Raw genomic sequence first — 20,447 nt, forward strand, 5'->3', positions numbered from 1 at the left:
GTTGTGTTTCCGTTGCAAAAGGGCTGGGTTTCGACAAGGCCCCAACCCTGCGCTGTTAGGTGTGGCCGAGTCCTCATGACGGACGACAGCTGTCACCATTTTCTTTCTGGGCAGGGTTTTGGGTCTTTTTAATGGGAGTGCAATGAGCAGAAAGAAAGTCGACCAGCGTAGCGTTCTGAAATTCTTCGACAGCGCATAATTCTGGAATTCTGACCCACAAGGTGTGGCCACACGGCCACCGGCTTTGGGAGGAGATGAGACATATCTGGCTGGAAAGAGATGTCTCTCGACAACTATTAGCAGCAAGAAACCAGTAGAACCTCCAGGTTCGGATGCAGTCTATCTCTGATGTTGACCCAGCATGTGGCAGCTGTGAAAAAGGCAAAATCCATGTGAGGGATGATAAGGGCAGGAACTGAAAATAAAACTGCCATTATACAAACCTATGGTGCGATCGCATATGGAATGTGATGTACAGTTCTGGTCACCTTGCCTCAAAAAGGATATTGTAGAGTTGGAAAAGGGCAACACAAATGATAAAGGGGATATGAAAGGTTGCAGTGTTTGTGATTTTTAAATTTAGAGAACAGCATAACCCCCATCCGTCCCTATTTGCCTGGAACATCCCTGGAATTACAGAAGCCATCCTGGCTTCTGAGCTTAACTATTTTATTAGGGGTTTTCTTGTTTTACAGTGTAAGTGTAATGCCTCGTATTTTTTTTTTTTTTCATGTAACATTTTTACAAATCCGTTTCATTTGTTGAGGCATTAGGGGGAGAAGGAAAAAAAGGGGGGAAGGAAGGGGGTGGAGGGAGGGGAGATGGATGGGGGTGGGGTCGGGTAGCGGTGTTTCTTTTATGCTTAATGTATGTAGAGTTTGGTGTCAGCGTGCTTGTGTTGTTCCTTTGGTGGTGAGAGAGGTTGGGGTTGGCCTAGGGTGTGATTGTTTGTTTGTGATTGGCTGTGGTGATCTTTGTTTTCGTGTGTGAGTGAGGTGGGTGGGTGTTTTGGATCAGGTTAGCCATATTGATTTGTATGCTGTTGGTGGATTATTGTCATTGTCCTGTTGGGCTGTGTATGTGATAAAGGGGAGCCATACCGGGGTGAAGGTGTCTTCTTCTGTTTGTCCCCGTGTCAGTTTCAGTTTATTAGTTAATTTTTCTAGTAGGGCTGTTTCCCATACTATTTGGTACCATTGGTCCATGCTTACTCCTGACAGGTCTGCCATCCTGGCTTCTGATTTGATCCTGGAATGTCCTGGGGATGAGTGGGTGCTTGCAGTGGTGCCACGCTCTCACGCGAGTCAGCTGGCTCCCACGAGAGCACAGAAGACGCATGTCTTTTGGTGCCACGCTCTCGCAATTGCCAGCTGGCTTGAGTGGCAGCGCTGCTCCGAAAGACAAACTTCTTGATTTTCGTCAGATTAACTATGGAGACTATGGGACAGGGAAGAAGAGGCAGGATCGAAGTTTATAAAATCACATATATATTTTTCTCTCTAGTAACACTAGAACTTGTAGATGTCCAATGAAGCTGAATATCAGAAGATTCAGGAAGATAAAGTTCTTCACACGGCCACCAGGGCCAGGGCCTTCTCAGTGATGGCTCCGACCTGGTGGAATGCTCTGTGCCATGAGACCAGGGCCCTGCAGGATTTAACTTCCTTCCTCTGCCTGTAAGACAGAGCTATTCTGCCTGGCTTTCAATTTGAACTTAGCCTGATCTTTTATTCCCCTTCCTTCCCCCACCTTCCCTTTTTATGAAGATTACCCGCTCTGGGATCCCACAGCTAATTCTCCCCTGGTCTCCTCGCTGGCCCAAATAGGACTAATTTAGCCAGCTAGCCCTGGTGATCATCTAATGTTTATTGGATGGATTTCCCCCCTAAATTAATTTTTGAATTCTGAATTTGTTGTTATTCATGTTTTATACTGTATTTTTGTTGCATAAATTAAGTGCTTTAAATTTGTTGTTAGCTGCCCTGAGCCCGGTTTTCTGAACTGGGAAGGGTGGGGTATAAATAAAAAAAATATTATTATTTATTATAATTAAACTATGAGACCCACTTCCACAGGAGGCAGAGAGGGCCATCAACTTTAATTGGACAAAACCATCAAGGAGAAGGCTATCAACGGCCGCCACCCATGATGGCTCTGCTCTGCCTCCACACTTGGAAGCAGTCCTGCTTCTGAATACCAGATGGTGGAAACCACAGAGAGGGGAAGGTGCTCTTGTGCTCAGGTCCTGCTCGTGGCTTTCTGTCTGGGACATCTACTTCACCACGATGAGAACAGGATGCCGGACTAGATGAGCCATTGGCTTGATTCAGCAGGCTCTTCCATCATCAGTGGTGTAGCATAGGTTGCCAGCCCAGGGCAAGGAAAGTACTGCGTCCCTTAACTAGCAACTCCACGCGGCACTGCTCAGGTGAGGAAGGGAAGCCAGATGGGGACTGCCTCCAGTAGGGGGTGGCAGCTGCAGAGGCGCACCCCTAACTTTTTTTGAACCTGGGACAATCGCTCTAGTAATCCCCCTCCCCCATGCTATACCCCTGTCTTACATTTTTATGACCCGAGGGGAACTTTACAACCCAAGTGAATGTGCAATAATAAAAATCGCAAAAGCTGGTCAACATCAGAAGGCAATGCTGGGAAATGTTCCCTGGTCTGGGCGAGCAGGAGTCCATTGGCCTCTGCTCTGTGGCACAAAGGGTCTCTCATCTCCCTTGTTCAGCCCCATCTCATTCTGGCTTCTTCTCACCGCTCTTTGGATTATACAGTGAGGGAACTGCCAGAAGGCCCTCAGAGCTGGACCTCTGTGTCTGGGCTGGACGATGGAGTGGAGATGCTCCTTCAGTTACAAGCTAGTTGCCATTGGTAGACTTCCTCTCCGTGAATTTGTCCAGTCCTCTTTTAATGCCACCCAGGTCGCTGGCCATTACTGCTTCCAGTGGGAGGGAGTTCCATAGTTTAACACTGCGCTGCGTGAAGAAGGACTTTCCCTTCATGGCCTAGGACCCTCGTACCTACGGGACCGCCTCTCCCGGTATGCCCCACAGAGAGCCTCAAGGTCCATAAATAGCAACACCCTAGTGGTCCCGGGCCCTAAGGAAGTTAGATTAGCCTCAACCAGAGCCAGGGCCTTTTCAACACTGGCTCCGGCCTGGTGGAACGCTCTGCCTCATGAGACCAGGGCCCTGCAGGATCTGATCTCTTTCCACAGGGCCTGTAAGACAGAGTTGTTCCGCCTGGCCTTTGGCTTGGAGCCAGTTTGATTCCCTCCACCTTTCTTTTTCCTTTTTCCTTTCTCCTGTGATGAGGCTGCATTTTAATATTTCAATATGTCAATATTTTAATGTTGTATTTTAATATTTTTTTAAGCTGTATTCATTCATCTTGTTTTTATTATTGCTTGTTGGCCACCCTGAGCCCAGCCTTGGCTGGGGAGGGCGGGGTATAAATAAAAATTATTATTATTATTATTATTAATCTGTCCTGAATCTTCCAACATGCAGCTTCATAGGAGGTTCACAAGTTCCTTTTGCCCCCGAATCTACCAACATTCAGGCTCAAGGATGCCAGGCCAGAACGTGACATCCCTCTGAGGCAGGTGTGGCTTCCTCTTGCCTTTAGAAACCAAGTGTCTCTACGTGACGCCCAGAGAATGCCAATCCACGTGAGGGACCTTCTCTCGCTCCCACCAGCCCCTGGGCACACCCCTCTTTGGCACGGTCGGTTGGATCGCTCACGCTCCATCTATCCCTCGCTCTCCAAAACAAGCCGGACTTGTTTGCTGCCAGCCCTCGCCCGTGTGTATGGAGGGGTTGTGTTTTTTTAAAGTACAGCTGTCTAAAAACTGAATGACAAATGTGGGCGAGGCCCAGTGGGGCAGGACCACAAATAGGGACAGGAGGCATCTTTCTGATCAAGTCTCCTGGTGGCGTTTTGGTGTGCGAGACCCAGAAGGAGGAAGGACAACCCGTGGGAAGCATGCTTTTCTCTGGGATACTCTTGGTGATGGGAATCGGCGTCACAGCTGAAAAAGGTAGGGATGTTCCTTGCCTTATTCAATTTATGGGGACATTGATTTATTTGTAAAATGCATTTTTGAGAGAGAGAGAGAGAGATCACTAATAATTCAACATCAGGAAGAACTTTCTGACCATAAGAGCTGTTCAATATTGGAACAGAGAATACTGGGCTCTCCTTCCTTGGAGATTTTTAAGCAGAGGTTGGGTGGCCATCTATCATGGAAGCTTTAGCTGAGATTCCTCCATTGCAGCGGGCTGGACTGGGTGGCCCCCAGAGCCCCTTCCAACTCTATAATTCATTGATTCTGTGATTCGCTTCAGGGCGAGCGACAACGATTTAAGAATGCAATAGGAAAACCAGTTTTAACAAATGGCTGTCAAGAGAATAGCTTGAGTCCTGATATATGTATATCTGTGGTGTCAAAGGCTGTGGTCTGGAGGTGCATATTTAAGATACAATGGAAGGTACATAATGCAGGTGTTCAACACACTTCTGTGGGAAGGGAGTTTCTCAGTTTAGGGATTGCTACAGAGAATGCCTTCTCCCACCCACGCATTGCAGCTCCTGAATTTACAAAGACATCTATTTGTTGGTTTTATTTGTAAAATTGCAGACACCTCTTAATGTTAAAAGGTTGCATCTAACAAGTCTGTGCCACTAATGTGACTGTCCCTTAAGTTCTGCAGAATATAAATTATGCAGAATATATTGGGTTGTTGATAAATATATTTGTAATAGCATAAGACCAAACACATCTGTATTCCAATGTATGGAAATGTAATTGAGTATTTTTATTTTATTTTTTATTCTCATTCACATTTTTCTTCCTTCATCACTCTTTTTTTATAAATGACATTTTTCTATTATAAACAAACAAATAAATAAAAGTTCTACACAAAGTAGACTTTTTGAAATTAACGGGCCATGGTTTATTAATTTCAGTGGGTGTGCTCTTGTGTAGGACTAATGTTAGAAATGCCCCCACCCAATTTTTATGTTTATTTTAAATCTCTAAGCAGTTTACATAAAATATAATGGAGCGGGGAGTCAATATAAATTAAGAAAAGAATACAACAGCAGTGTTCAGACAAGATTTTTGAAAGACTAAATAAAAACAGTTTAAAGCTACATAATAGATAAAACTGAGCAGTTAACAAAGACTTTGTAGCCCAGCTGAAGTTAAGAAAAACGCAGCAAAATTTGGACTAGTTTATATACAGTACATGCTTTGGTTGGCAGTGTTTTTATTGATGCCTTTTATGATGGTTTAATGTTTAATCTCTTTGCGATGTTTCGCAGGAAGCAATAGAAAAATGAAACAAATAATAGAATGACAGCTACAACCTCCCCAGATTTCCCCTTACCCAATTGGCACACCCCAGGGACATGCCATCGGTTTGGAAAGGGTGGCAAAGAATTTTGACCTCTTGAGAAAAGATTAAAATAGAAGCGACAGGGTAGTGTGTCTGTAGATGTGAGGGGTGAAAACTTTGGGGAGTGGGTGGCTAAGATTCCAGAGGAGGATTAACTTTTTCAATTAGAGAATAAGCCTCGGAAAGGTAGACGCTGGATTTCTCTAATTTATGCCTCCCACAAAATGCAATACATTGTTTTAGTAACTTAAAGGGTGGAAAGGCAAGACAGGGGTGGGGGGAGGCAGTTAATTAGGCCAGTAAACCGGGCACCTCTCTCCCCTCAACCCGGTTTTAGTGGAACAAGTCCTTAAACAAGCCACACACATTTTTACAGTCCTGGGTGAGGTGTGCTAAATATTCTATCCCCCATTAGGGAAAGGGAATTTGCAGGGAGGGTAAACGGTATACAAGTCCCATCAGAAAATATGGTGAGAATTGAGGAGTGGAATAAACATGCTTTCCATAGATAACAGTATTGCAGATTCATAGAAGTGTAGAGTTAGAAGGGATCTCCAAAGGTCTTCTAGTCCAACCCCTTGCAAAATGCAGGAGTCACAGCTAAAGACAGATGGACACCCAACCTCTGTTCAAAATCTCCCAGGATGGAGAGTCCATCTCCTTCCAAGGGAGCTCATTCCATCTTTGAACAGCTCTTGCCGCCAGAAAGTTCTTCCTAATGTTTAGTCGGAATCTCCTTCCTTGTAACTCGAATCCATTTGTTCTGGTCCTGCCCTCTGGAGCAGCAGGAAAACAAGCCTGCTCCCTCTTCCACCAAACGGATTATCACCTGCACGAACTTTTCCTGCATAGCTGTCCTGGGGCTGCAGAGATGGAGTACAGGGTCTCTGCCATCAGCCAGAAAAATAAAGACATCTGGGAATATGCCTCCCGGGAAGAACGTAATGACAAGGCGAAGATCACTTGCAAGGACATCAGAACCTCAGAAGCAGTGCTCGAAGTTGCATTCTTTTCCTCTTCCCTCCCAATCCGTTTTTCCTTTTGTGCCACACCCTTCAGATTGTAAGGCTGAGAACAAGCACCTTATTATCGACTGCTGCAAGCCGCTCTGGGAAACTTTCTGCTGAAGAGTGGGATTAACCCCCCCCCCCAAAAAAAACCCTTTAATAAGCAAAATGATCAACTCACTTCCTTTTCTCATTGTCTTTCTCTAGTGTCGGTAGGATATACGCCTCGCCTCACTTCCAAGGACCTGGCCGGGAAAATCACTTCCTCCACCTTCACTTTGGAACAACCCCGTTGCGTCTTCAACAAGTTTGTCACTGCCACGGATGAGATATGGCTGCTGGTCGCCCGCAGCAGCGGTACGTTGTGTGTAATTGGTTGCAATTATATCCCGCCTTTTTCTCCATGGAGCTCTTTTTTTGTGTGTGTGTGTAAATCAGTTTTTATTGGTTTTTTTCACAGTTAACTACAAAAGACAAATCCCTGCCCCCAATCCCCATTCACAAACACCTTTCAAAACCTTATCTTTAAAGTTCTTTAAACCTCATGACTTCCCTCCATTCCCTCTTCTGGTTCCTTATATTCACAAAATTCTTCTGCATTTCTATACACATATTTCATCTCTTCTTCTTCTTCTTCTTCTTCTATCCAAATTTTGCTGATTGCAAATGTGCAGTTACACATATACAATAATTATTTCACATTATTTTTCCTAACTTTGGCATATTGAAATTTCACTGGAAGGCAGCTATCAGTTAAATCAGATTTAAAATCCAGCTCACCTACCTCACAATCTCCTCTTAGTCTCAGGGGCTGTAATTTCTGCCTCACTTCAGCCACCAAGGCATTCCCAAATATTTTTTGCCTGCCACCCATGCCATCCATAGTTACTTCTGGCTTTCCTTCCAGAAATTCCACCAGTTCCTTTACATTTTTTTCTCTTACGTCCTCCCTCTCCTGTTCAGGAACCCCACGGAATCGTAAGAGATTTTCTTTTTGTTGCATCTCAAACATTGCCAGATCATCCTCTATCGTCTCTTTCTGCCGTATAAAGGAGTTCATGCCTTCGTGCGCTTGCACTGTTTTCCCCACATTGTTCTTGTTAGGGTCACCCAGCAAGGCCTGGCGAATAATCCCTTTTTTCTTTATTGCCCTTTACAGCGGCAGAAAACTGCGCCATCCTCAGATCCCCTGAGGAGCTGCCCTATCAGTCGTTCGAGAACAATTCCTGTTACATGACCCTGGGCACTGCCCCAGCAAACTACCCCTGCCCAGCGGAAGAAAGCAGCAAGCTCACTGTCTTGCGAGTGGGGAACGAAGTCGACTGCAAGACGGATCCCGCCAGGCCAGATTGCAACGGCCCCCTGCCTGAGCCAGGACCCTACAGGTGAGTTACCTGTGTCAGGTGATTCCCCCACCCGCCACTCAAAGTTCTGATAGTGTCTCTGTTTTCTGAATTAAACCAGTACTGCATTAAAGTACTGTCTATATCTGGGTTTGCTTGTTTGTTTTCCATTTGGTGCAGCTGTCCTCAACAGGAAGCCTTGCCAGGTGTGATTGGACTCCAACTCCCATCATCCCTGATCATTTGCTACACTGGCTGGGGATGATGGGAGTTGGAGTCCAACGACATCTAGAGCAGTGGCTGCCAAACTCCTCACCAACAACACTACCACACCGGGCCTCTTGAAAATGGCCGAGAGTCTTGGAAGACAACTTAATGGTCCTATTTTTCTCCCAGTAAAGCATTGTTGACATGCAATGGCATTTGATGGCTGACATGTAATGGGACGGGTGGAAGGGGAGGAAATTCGATTCAGTACGCTGTTAGAAAGTTGGTGCCACTTTGAATCTATTTTGGCCTGTTGCTATTTCAGCTTTTCAGAAGTCCTACGTTATCGCTTTTCATTTTCCTTATTGATAATTTTGATTGCTTTATATTTTTTTGTGTAAACTGCCTTGAGGGTTGTTTGTTTTCTGCAATCCAGCGGTGTATAAATTATGTGAAACAAACAAACAAAAAAAGAAATTAGAGCCAAATCTATCATATTTGTGCTTTCCGAAAAAAACACACAAGGCGTTCCAGCCTGTGGGAGTGGGGGGTTACCTAGGGAGAGTCTTGAGGACTGGGAGGAGGAGGTGTCAGAAACTGAAGAGGCAGCAGAGTTTAGTGAGCAGGAAGAGGCTGTGGCAGAGAGCAGTCTAGGTTGACAGGCAGAAGAGGAGGCTGGAGAGGAGGAGGGCAAAGAGGCAGAGATGAATCAAGCTGCTGAAGAAACCAGGGGGTCTCCCCCTTCTACTGTGACCAACTCACTTCCCCCCTGGTCTCCCAGAACCAGAAGAGGTATGAAGAGGGCGGAGCAAAGGCAGGCACAGCAAGGAAGTCTCAGATTGCTTGGGGGAGGAGAGGAGTCTTAGAGAGCTGTGGGAAGTAAGGGACATTCAGTCCTTATAGCTGCCTCATTGGGGCAAAACCTACTGGGTAGAATTGCTGTGATCACTAGGCCTGCACTGTTTTTGTTTCTTGAATAAAAAGCTCATCTCACTGACACTGGGTGTTTTATTGCTGACCTACCCCTGGCCCTAGCTCCTTACAATCTCCAGGGAGGACTCAAGGTCCCCTTAACTCTCAATTTTTTAAAAAATTATTAAATTTTCTGAATTACATTTCATAATATTCATTTAAACAACCTTAAATCAATTACTTCCCTTCTTCTTATGTGGTTCATTTTGCATACCATAAAGGTAAAGGGACCCCTGACCATTAGGTCCAATCGTGACCAAGTCTGGGGTTGTGGCGCTCATCTCGCTTTACTGGGCGAGGGAGCCGGCGTACAGCTTCCAGGTCATGTGGCCAGCATGACTGAGCCGCTTCTGGCAAACCAGAGCAGCGCACGGAAACGCCATTTATCTTCTCCTTTCACTTTGACGTGCTGCTAGGTTGGCAGGAGCAGGGACCGAGCAATGGGAGCTCACCCTCTTGCGGGGATTCGAACCGCTGACCTTCTGATCGGCAAGTCCTAGGCTCTGTGGTTTAACCCACAGCGCCACCTGCGTCCCTGCATATTTCACATGAACTAAACCATTCAGTAATCCATTGTTACATCCATCAGAACTTATTTACTCTGTTGAATTTATCTTAATGCTACCAGTGTTTTTAAATGAACACAATTTTCACCTATATATTCAGTAAATATTTTCCAGTCTTCTTTAAACATGCATTCTTCTTGTTCTCTTATTCTAGAAGTTAGGTCTTCAAGCTGTGCGTATTCTGTCAGTTTAGGTTGCCATTCTTCTTTGGTTGGGACCTCCCTCGTTTTCCATTTTGAGGCTAACAAAACACAGGCTGTGGTAGTAGCATACATAAATAGCTTTTTTTTTTTTTTTTGACACATGGGACTTTCCCTCTGAATTATCCCCAACAAAAAGGACTCTGGGTTTTTTTTGGAAATGTACTTTTAAATTCCCCCTCCCCCAATTCACTGTATACCATATCCCAATACTCTTTTACCCTTTTACAAGTCCACCACATAAGATAAAAGGTACCCCCAACCTCTTTACATCTCCAACACTTACCTGATTCAGACTTACACATTTTAGCAAGTCTACTCAGAGTTAAATACCATCTGTAAATCATTTTCAGGTGCCCCTTATCTCAAACCCTGAAGGGAGATGCTGCCAGCCAGTGTCAACAATCCTGAGTCAGAAGGACCAATGGTCTCTTTCAGTCCCAGGCAGTTTCCTTCTTTCCTTTATTCATGTGACTTGGAAGAGGGTATTCCGACTCCATCACGTTCTTACCTTTCTCTTCTCAGAGTGAAGTTTCTGGCCTTTAATTCCGGAGGCCCCATAGCAGAGTCGAGATGGTCGGATCCCATCACGCTGATCCAAGGTAACTGAACAGGACCTGCTGGGTGCAATCCACACCCTGCCAAGCATGTTGGAGACCCCTCAGTTTCAAGAGGACCACAGCAGATGCCTTCAAACACCTCCCTATCACTGTGTGCGGATACATGTTTATCACTAGAGGGCCGAAGGACTAGGAGTACCTGGTTTGCCAACTCTGGGCAGGGATAGCCTGGCCACTGCAGTCCATGCTTTGGTAACCTCAAGGCTGGACTACTGCAATGCTCTCTGTGTGGGGCTGCCCTTGGGACTGGTTCAAACGCTCCAGCTGGTGCAGAATGTGGCGGCCAGGTTGCTGATGGAGGTGGCTGGCCAGTAGCATGCAACACCTTTGTTAAAACAGCTGCACTGGTTGCCCATCCGTTACTGAGCCAGGTTCAAGGTCCATGTCTCAATTAACAAAGGCCTGAACAAGTTAGGTCCAGGGTACCTCAAGGTACCCCAGGCTCGATCACAAAGATAGTCTTGCTAGTCACACCTGAAGTTGGCGAGGTTCATTTGACAACGAGAAACTGAACCTTTAGTGTCGTGGGCCCAGTCCTGTGGAATTCTCCGCCACTTGAGATTCAGCAGATACCTTCAGTGGCAACTTCTAAACGCCTGCTGAAAACTTTTCTATTCTGCCAGGCCTAGGCACGCAATTACCATGTACTGGTGTCTATTTTTAACTTTTTTGTTTTTAACTTGTGTTTAACCTTTTTATGCTTTTGATGTATGGTTATACAGTGGTACCTCGGGTTACATACGCTTCAGGTTACAGACGCTTCAGGTTACAGACGCTTCAGGTTACAGACTCCGCTAACCCAGAAATAGTACCTCAGGTTAAGAACTTTGCTTCAGGATGAGAACAGAAATCACTCAGCAGCAGCGGGAGGCCCCATTAGCTAAAGTGGTGCTTCAGGTTAAGAACAGTTTCAGGTTAAGAACGGACCTCCGGAACGAATTAAGTACTTAACCCGAGGTACCACTGTATGGCATTATTGCTGTAAACCACTTTGTTCTACTTTTGTGATATAGTGGCAAACATTTTTTATTATTATAAATAACTATTCCCCCACCCCCAGTTGCGATGCTCAGGAATCGGGCTCACCAACCTTTCTAGACCTCTGGTGCATATACGTATATGACACTGTGTATGCCATTCCTTCTAGTCACTTTTCAATAGAACGGCCCGTCTGACAATTACAGCTTTAAATGTATTCTCTTGTCCTTATCAGGGAAGGATCCCGAGACGATCGACACATCCCCTGAGCGGCGGAGCGCAGGAATGATTGCCATCGCCACTATCCTCTCCATCCTCTCTGCCATCCTGCTGGCTGCCCTCATTGCTGCCTTGGTCTATAAATAGTACGTTTCTATTTAGAATTGCGGAGGGAATTGACTATGGCCTTGCCTGAAACCCGATGGCCGTGTCACCCTGGAGTTAAGGGCCTTTGCTTGACGTCTGCAGCTTGGCTTGCTTACTTGAGCCTTCTGGAGCATAGGTGTTGGCTCCGACATTAGTCATGCCCAAAACAGAAACGAATGGAGATGGCTAGCACATTCATTTCAATGGGTTGCCGCTGAGTAGGACTTAGCTGAAAGTCTGGGCAAATGTTTAATCCTATATTTGATGCATTTTTGTCTAGCAGAGGAGGAGGAGAAGGAGGAGGCAATGTGGTGGGGAGACATCCACAAGGGTGGGTAGCAATGAGCAGAGGAGGCTGGATTTGCCATCTGAGGTGACCGCCTCACCTCATGGGCAGGCCGGAGCCTGCCTTTAAGTAATACAGGATTTCCCCCAGTTTAATTGTGAAGTGTTTCTTTTTCATTTAACTGAGTCTACAGCCAACCTTTTCCTCCAAAGAGCTCAAGGTGGTGTATACTGTTATCCTCATTTAATCCCCACAACGACCCTCTGAGGCAGGTTAGGCTGAGAGACTGGTCCCTAAGATTAAAGCTTCATGGCCAGGTGGGAGGATTTGAACCCTGGTCTCTCTCAGGTCCTCCTCCAGCCCTCTAACCACTACACCACCACTGCTTCTCCCACATCAGTGAGGTTGAGGCCCGAGCTGACCTTACGCGATCCTCACAGCCCATATTGACCTCATTCTTCCTTCTGCCATTCCTTTCCCACAGTTCGGACGTCTGCGGCAGCGCCGAGATTGTCACCGTGAGGGATACAGCAACAATCACCCGCTACACAACCCACCATATATATGACCAGCCTGGCCGAAACTTGTGAGGCCCTCTGTTTCGGGACGATCTGTCGACGGTATCCATCTTCCCTTTCCCCTCCCGCTGTGGCTGCCTCAATCCCTTTAACTCTCTCAAGGAGCTCCGCTGAGACATTTGGCCTCTGGACGTACATCCCATTCCTGAGTCCCTCTTGGAGGAGCTCAGAGGAGTTGGCGGAGCGGAGGGAAGAGGAAAAACTGAGCGATCATCTGTGAATTACACACTTTGGGATGTTTTCTTCCCTGAAGATGGATTTTGGCGGCACCTTCTGCTCAAAGGAGAAACCGGTGCTACAGTGGTTTTGTCTTAACACATTGAAATAATTCCATATGTAAACAGCAGCAGATTTACGCTGTTCCCAATGAACGAATAAGTTTCCACCATCTGGGGGCAGCCTCATTTTAAAAGATGGGGGGGCGGGGGCAGGGACAGAGCTTTTGGGGTTGCTGTTTTTCCAATTAAGCATCATAGATGTGGTGGTTGCGGGCAGAGTAATTCACCAAAGATACAGGAGAGAAGCTTCAGGGCCAGGGTGCCCCTCAATTAAAGACGTCTTTGTTTGATGAATGGGATGGGGTTTGTTTGAACCTGAAAGGAATATCTCACAGGAGAAAAGGGATGCACACCTTGTTTTCAGGCATCTGTGGGAGCAACAGGCATCTTCTTAAAAGAGGCTTTTGAGTGCCTCTTAGAAGATGGTGCCTGTCGGCTGGGAAGTCTGGCGGTACTGTTATTAAAATATAATCTATATCGTTTTAAGGGACGCGGGTGGCGCTGTGGGTAAAACCTCAGCGCCTAGGACTTGCCGATCGCATGGTCGGCGGTTCGAATCCCCGCGGCGGGGTGCGCTCCCGTCGTTCGGTCCCAGCGCCTGCCAACCTAGCAGTTCGAAAGCACCTCCGGGTGCAAGTAGATAAATAGGGACCGCTTACCAGCGGGAAGGTAAACGGCGTTCCGTGCATGCTGCGCTGGCTCGCCAGAAGCAGCTTGTCACACTGGCCACGTGACCCGGAAGTGTCTGCGGACAGCGCTGGCTCCCGGCCTATAGGGTGAGATGAGCGCACAACCCTAGAGTCTGGCAAGACTGGCCCATACGGGCAGGGGTACCTTTACCTTTACCTTTTATATCGTTTTAACCTGCTGTTGCCTAGTTAATCGGGGGCAGGCACCATTCAAAGCTGTGGAATGGAGAAATCAACGCAACCAAGGGTGTGCACTTCCAGGTATGGTTGGACTACAACTTCCATCCAGGGGCGGCCTGGCCCGTCTCACCGCCTGAGGCAAAACAGGAAGGTGCAGTGAGAATGAGGGCCCTCATTGTCCTTAGAATTGGAAGGGACCCTGCAGATCATTTAGTCCAACCCCCTGCAATGCAGGAATATGCAGCTGTCCCGTACGGGGATTGAACCTGAAACCTTGGCGTTATCAGCACCACGCTCTTACCATCTGAGCTACCCAGGCCTTCACAGAGTCCAAGAGCATCTGAAGGACCACAGATTAGGCGCTCCTGGATGACACATTATAATCCTACACTTGGAAAACACCACACCATCAAATGGCCACCTTCCCACAATCAAACAAGCCCAAGAGTCAAAATAATCGACTCATCCTTTTGAGGATTCCTCTACCGCTTGGGCCAAGCAGATGAATCCGAAAGAGAGGGGTCTTTCTTTGGCGTCACACTTATAATTCTCCCTCCGCCTCTACAATCATTGTGTTGTCGTTTTTTGCAGAACATGCTAAGATCATCCTATGTACGGAAGCAGAAAGGCAACCGGGGTGTGTGTGTGTGTGTGTGTGTGTGTGTGTGTGTGTGTGTGTATTTCAACCTAATGGGTGGCAAATCCCCAACTACAGAGCCTAATTTTCTGACCCACCCCAAAACATTTAATTTTTTTCCCGATTCCCCAATTTGGCAGCAGCAAAAAGGAGAAAAAGTGGACTCAGAACTGGCGTAGGCGGAGACAATTTAGGAAGGGGGAAGCTATAGCCACGCCCACTTTGGGCCACACCCACCACTGGCATGCGGCCCCCCAAGGCGGTTGGCCAAGACTGCATGTGGCTCTCAGGTCAAGGAAGGTTAGTTGCTTCTCCCGTAACCAGCCCATTAAGTATCGTTTAACCGAACGCAAACCATGATTTCTTCTTAAAAGACAACAATGTGAGCATTCATTCGTATGCACAGTAGAACTATTACCAATTCATTGTGCACATTTTCTGTTCTTTGATCTGTTCCACCCTATTTCTGTATCAAATGGCTTTTTAAAATAAAAGAAAAGCACAGGTGTTTTTTCATTAAAGTATATTTTAAAATGCAAATTTTACATAGGGTGGGCAGCATATTTTGCATGTATATCTCGAGCACCCTGGATATTTGTACATTTTTGAGTCGCAGCAAAATTTGGAGAGATGCAATAACTGGCCAATAGCTGTGATCTGCAAAATTGGCTTGGTCCCCATTCCAACATGGCTCATACGAAATCCTCCACCTTCCCTACTCTAAAGTGAGGAACTGCAGTATCAGTCCAGCACAAATGAAGCCTCCTAAAAGGAGGGTGTACACAATCAAGAAATAAGCCAAGACCATTTGGACTTCCTGGAGGACCGCGGCCACTATCACCCAGCTTTTCTCTGGCCCAAACATGGCTGAGGCAATGCACTCTCCTAAATCACCATGGAACATGGAGTCTCCAAGAGTCCTGGTGGTTGAAAGCAGGTCTAGATAGGACAGGCTGGGGCTGTGGAATGCCTTATCTTGATTTCCTTTCCATTAAATTTGCTGTTGTGTTCTTCCTGTGAAAAGGCAGAAAGAAAGGGTTTGGGGTTTTTTTTTTTGCATTATTATTTATTTACAATCTCAGAAGGCATGACACAAATGGAAAATGGATGGGGAGGGAGGAGATATGCAAATGTCCAGTTACAGGTTCTTTCCCCCTTTTTTATTTATAATCATAAATAAATAAGAATAAACATGTGCACCCACCACCGGGACCATTCCATTGTAACTATCCAACCTCCCAAAATTTCAACACCTCTTGCAATTCCATTTTAACAGTACAAATTCTAAAAACACCTTCCATATTTCCTCAAAACAATTTCTCCTGTATATTCCCTGTCTTACCATAATGGCACATGTTAATAGCTACTGTATATCCCACACCTCTTTATACCATTCTTCCATTTTATATTCTGCTTGCCCCTTCCACTTCCTGGCTATAACAATGCATGCAGCTGTCAATAAATTTGTGAGCGAGTCCTTCATAGCCTGCGAAACTTCCGCCCCGTCGTAAATTGATAATAATGCTGCCTCTGGACTTTCGGTCAGCTTTAACCCAGTGATTTCTGATATCTCCTTAAACACCCTTTGCCAAAAACAAAATGTACATATTTACACCCCCACCACATGTGAACATAAGTCCCGGTTTCCTGGCATCCCCTCCAGCACAACACCGAATATTCCTTGTTTATTTGATTTACAGGCTCTTCTAATGAGCAACGGGTGGAACAATTCAAAGAGAGGAGATGTCGAAAGTTGCCCATTTCTCAACTGTGCTGATGGAGGGGTATTGCTTTCCTTCTCAACCCCTCCTGAGGCGGCAGTTCAAGGCAGGAGAAGCCTGGCTTCTCAGCAGAGCTGGGCGTGGCCTTCATCCCTTTTCTTCTGTTGCCTTGACCCTCACGCTGAAGAAAGTCAGTAAGCATTTGTGAGTCTTCTGTCGTTCCCCTCATTCATGTTCCTAAAGAAAGGGCCATGTCGCTTTAAAAAAATTAAAAATTAATATGCAAAAGTTTAAAAGGCGCAAGGAAATAGGATCATAATATATTAAGGATGGAATAACAAATAAAGTGAATAATGCATGTTGTAAACAAAAATTGCCCTTTTCCCTTATGGGGTATCCAAGAGCCCATATAGAGTCCTTACATAAGTTCCCTATTGGTAGGAGAAGATAACACAGGCCAACCAGAGAATATTGAGAAGCAAAGCAGCTGGTAAGCCTGATCTTTATTGACCTGCAGGAGAGAGGAGGAACCCAGAAAAATGGCGCGCAAGGCCTTATAAAGACTTTTGAAATTGCCACCCTGTAGATCAAGACCACCCCTAGAAACATCATACATACATCACAGAAGGGGTGTAACCTAAGACCACCCTCAGATACATCATACCTACATCACAAAAAAGGCAGTCTTAAAACAGAATTTTGAATGTTGTTTTTCTCCTGTCTGGCAGGTTACTTGATTGGATTTCCTGGGTAGCCTGGCCAGTATTTTGTAATAATAAATACTTAGTTCCTGAGCCATGTCACAGGCTCACACACTATTCATATCTTAAATGTGCCCTTAAGACAGGAATTGTGAGGAAAGAGACAATGGGGAGGTTTCCCACTTTGACCTTGCAGAGAAAACATTTGCTCAGTTTAGGAATCAAAATGGTTCCAGGTTGGTCTTCCTGTGCTGATCTATGTATGTACGTGCTTGGTTGGTATGCTTATGAACATTACCATATATCTAAGACCTCAAAATTCCTATCACACGCAACAATAACAAAAATAATAGTAGGTAAAGAAGATCGCACCCGGGTGGAGGGAAGTTCTGGGCTGTGGGGGAGGGAGGTGAAGGGATTAACTGAAACTGTTAAAGATTGGTATAGGATTTAAGAGATTCAAATTTTCATAAAGATTCTATAAGGAAAGCAGAAAGCAGCAAGAAATATCAAGTAAAAGTATTGGAGAGGAGATCAGTGTAAATGAAAACATGAGACTTATGGTTTTGTTACATATGATTTTATTTTGGAGTTGTCTATTTTGGAGCTGTTTGTTGTAAAGAATGTATATTATGTGAATAAAATAACAAAGGATGAAAAGTTAAAAAAAAGAAAAAAGAAAAGATAGGGCCATTTCGTATGTTTCCTTGTTTTAGTTATTCAGCATATTTATAGCATCCCCTTCGTCACAATGAATCCCAGGGCAAGGGGGGGGGTTGCATACATGTTGCATAAAAACACATTGGAAGAAGATCAGAATATAAAATAAATATAAACAATGAGAACTAAAGTGGGCCAATCGCATCCTATCAACAAATTCACTAATATTCTGCAGATTTATTTATTTTATTTCATAAAATTTAAATACTGCTTGATTGTAAGGGAAAAAATTCTCAGCACAGTTAGGCAAACAGGTCAAAGTCTTCAAAGCGGCACTGAAAAGAATATTCAGAAACATTATGTGCTTCCAATTTTGGCATTCAAATTTTGAGAGGAATTTAGAATTCAGATTTTAACTCTGGGCACCCCAAAATTTGAATGCTTATTGGCTTCTGTTGTTTTGTTTTGAATATTTTTTGGGGGGCAGGCATCCCATATGAAATCTCAACAGCTGTAAGTAAAGCATTTCAAACTTATTCAAACAAGCAGATCATTGTGTGGTCTGCTTGTTGCAAGAGGGTTAGAAGAAGTCAAGTGCTGTTTGCAACTAAATGGGATAAAAGGGTCAAACAATTTGTATTCCTAAAGCTACACTGCTGCTTGACTTTTGCGAGTTTAAAAACTCTGCTATTTAGGGCTCTATCTTGCTGGAGTTTAGCTTCACATTTTGAACCCAGAGGATTCTTTTGTTATTTACCGCCCCAACCCACCGATTCACATTTCCCCCCATATATCTTTCCACTTGGTTTTAATGCATCTATGTGGGGTTTATTGTCTGCTTGTTTGTTTTGTTTGAAGTCACTTTGGGTTGCCCTGACCAAGATAAAGCAACTAGCAATTCATTCATTCATTCATTCATGTCAATAATCACATGCTGGGAGAAAATAAGACCACCTTTAAGGTGTCTTTCAAGACCCCCAGCAATTTCCAAGTGGTCCTGGAGGGTGGAGTTTGGGAACCACTGCTGTAGACGTTATTGGACTACAAATCCTATCAGCCCCAGCAAGTGTGGACAATGGTTAGGGATGATGGGAGTTGTAGTCCAGCAACATCTGGCGGTGCCTCAGATTCGTGGGAAGGCTGGTTTGGAAGATCCGCTACTACCCAGGAACCTGTGCTAATATTGAGGACTAACCTTGCGGTTTTAGCATCTGGAGAGACCCTCTGTCCACGCACAGCACAACATACACACAGATATTGAAAGTTGTATAGTACCAGCAAAATGAATTTGCGACCCCTCTGCATGCCACAGAAAGCACCTGCAGCTCCAACCTGGTGCCTCTGAGGTTTTTTTGTGATTAACAAAAATGAAGCGCAAACATAACAAAGAGAGAAACACACACACACACACACACACACACAGAGAGAGAGAGAGAGAGAGAGAGAGAGAGAGAGAACCACAAAGTGTCACAGCCTGTAAGGACAAAAGTGCAAGGATACAGCACAGCTCCAAATGGAAAATAAAGTAATAACTTGTTCAAAGATTCCCTTTACAAATAATAAAGTTTTATATATATAAAAAATAAAAAGTATTCTCCACCTGTGAGTTCCATTATTATTGTAAATAAAGGTTCTATATATTCTTAAATGAGCCAGATGAGCATATCTGGATGGCACTGAACAACCATGTGCTTCAACGTATAGGAAATAAAGTCCTGCCATATGTCAAAAAAGAACAGTCCTTTGAGCTCTACCCTTTAGATACTTTTGGTTTACGGCAGATCTCTTCAAGAAGGGTAATTTGCCAAACCCTTGAACACCAGCGACCCAAATGATTTAGGATTAAAGGTCTTCCAGGATTTGGCAACACAGCCCCGGGCTGCTGTTAAGAGATGAGAAATAAGTTCTTTACTTTTCAAATCCCGCTCTGCCTTGGGTTTTTAATCCAGAAGAAAATGCTGCCCGCAAAGCTGTTTGCTAACCTTAACTCACCCTAAACTCCAGCCAACGAGATCCAAAGGTCCAGCGCTTCTGTTCTTCAGATCCTGTAGTTTTTCAAAAAGGATCGATGCTGCCACCCTCCTACCTCAGATTTTCTGGACCTTCCTTGTGGGGTGCAACAAACCAGGACACCTGCTTTGGTTGGCTCTGCTCCTAGCAGCAGGGCGGAGGCGTTCGGAAGACTCCAGCCCTCAAGGAGAGAGCCAGACGAGATGGCCTGGTGGAGCAACCGGCTGGAAGGGTGACTGGCAAAAGTGAAAAAGAGAGAGGCTGATTTACATGGTTCTGCTGAGCGCAGCCTCTTTCATCTGCTCCCCCTGTTGCTTGGAGACCTCCTTATCACCAATTGCACATCCTCTCTCACTTCTTATGGACCAGAGTGATTGATGGCCGGGGAAAAGACAGACACCTCGGGCATATGTTTTAACCTACATCTCCGCCACTGGTTTGGAGAGATTGCCCGCTGTGGCATCACTGAACCCCCTTCCCTACTGGTCCACACACAGGGGCTGAGATAGCGGCAGTTCCCAGATCGCCGACTGGAATCATAAAGACTTGCAAAGCAAAATGCTTTAAACTGAATCAGACCATTCAATTGATCCTTTATTAGGCATAGCAGACCACACATTATAAAACAGACACCATATACAAATTGTGGAAAATATGAATTCAGCACAACAATTTGCATAAATAATGCAGTATGACACTGTTATCACCGACTAATCAAGAACCACTAAATCTCTCCATAATGGCCCAGTCTTTCCACATGGACAGCACTCAAAAATTTAGCCACTATTAAAGTAACTTGATCATTTCGGTCCGAGAGCAGGTCCTGAACCATTGGCCAGTGGCGTAGCGTGGGGGGTGCAGGGGGGGCCGGCCGCACCGGGCGCAACATCTGGGGTTAGGGCAAATCCACAGGTTAGGGGGCGCAAATCCACGGGTTAGGGGGCGCAAATCCACGGGTTAGGGGGCGCAAATTACTTGCCTTGCCCCGGGTGCTGACAACCCACGCTACGCCACTGCCATTGGCTGCATAGAGCTGAGCCTGT

At 45.4% G+C, this 20,447-nt stretch overlaps 1 protein-coding gene across 1 annotated transcript; it reads left to right on the plus strand.

Annotated features, from left to right (window-relative positions):
- Nucleotides 1–3,541: 3,541 nt before the first annotated feature.
- On the plus strand, nt 3,542–14,833 carry LOC114585784 (uroplakin-3b-like protein 1). The gene is made up of 6 exons (XM_028708661.2): nt 3,542–4,045; nt 6,620–6,769; nt 7,572–7,797; nt 10,226–10,302; nt 11,534–11,663; nt 12,435–14,833. The coding sequence occupies exons 1-6, from the start codon at nt 3,868–3,870 to the stop codon at nt 12,538–12,540; spliced, it is 867 nt and encodes a 288-aa protein (XP_028564494.2). The 5' UTR covers nt 3,542–3,867; the 3' UTR covers nt 12,541–14,833.
- The last annotated feature ends 5,614 nt before the right edge of the window (nt 14,834–20,447 follow it).

This window comes from Podarcis muralis, chromosome 15, assembly GCF_964188315.1.
Source record: "Podarcis muralis chromosome 15, rPodMur119.hap1.1, whole genome shotgun sequence".
NCBI classification, from domain to species: Eukaryota; Metazoa; Chordata; class Lepidosauria; order Squamata; family Lacertidae; genus Podarcis; species Podarcis muralis.

Bases quoted from the DNA above. Each gene is read 5' to 3' on its own strand.
- LOC114585784 (XM_028708661.2), top strand. From the start codon at position 3,868: ATGTGGGCGAGGCCCAGTGGGGCAGGACCACAAATAGGGACAGGAGGC. The intron at 4,046-6,619 runs GTAGGGATGTTC...GTCTTTCTCTAG, and splicing joins CGGCGTCACAGCTGAAAAAG to TGTCGGTAGGATATACGCCT. The intron at 6,770-7,571 runs GTACGTTGTGTG...TGCCCTTTACAG, and splicing joins GCTGGTCGCCCGCAGCAGCG to CGGCAGAAAACTGCGCCATC.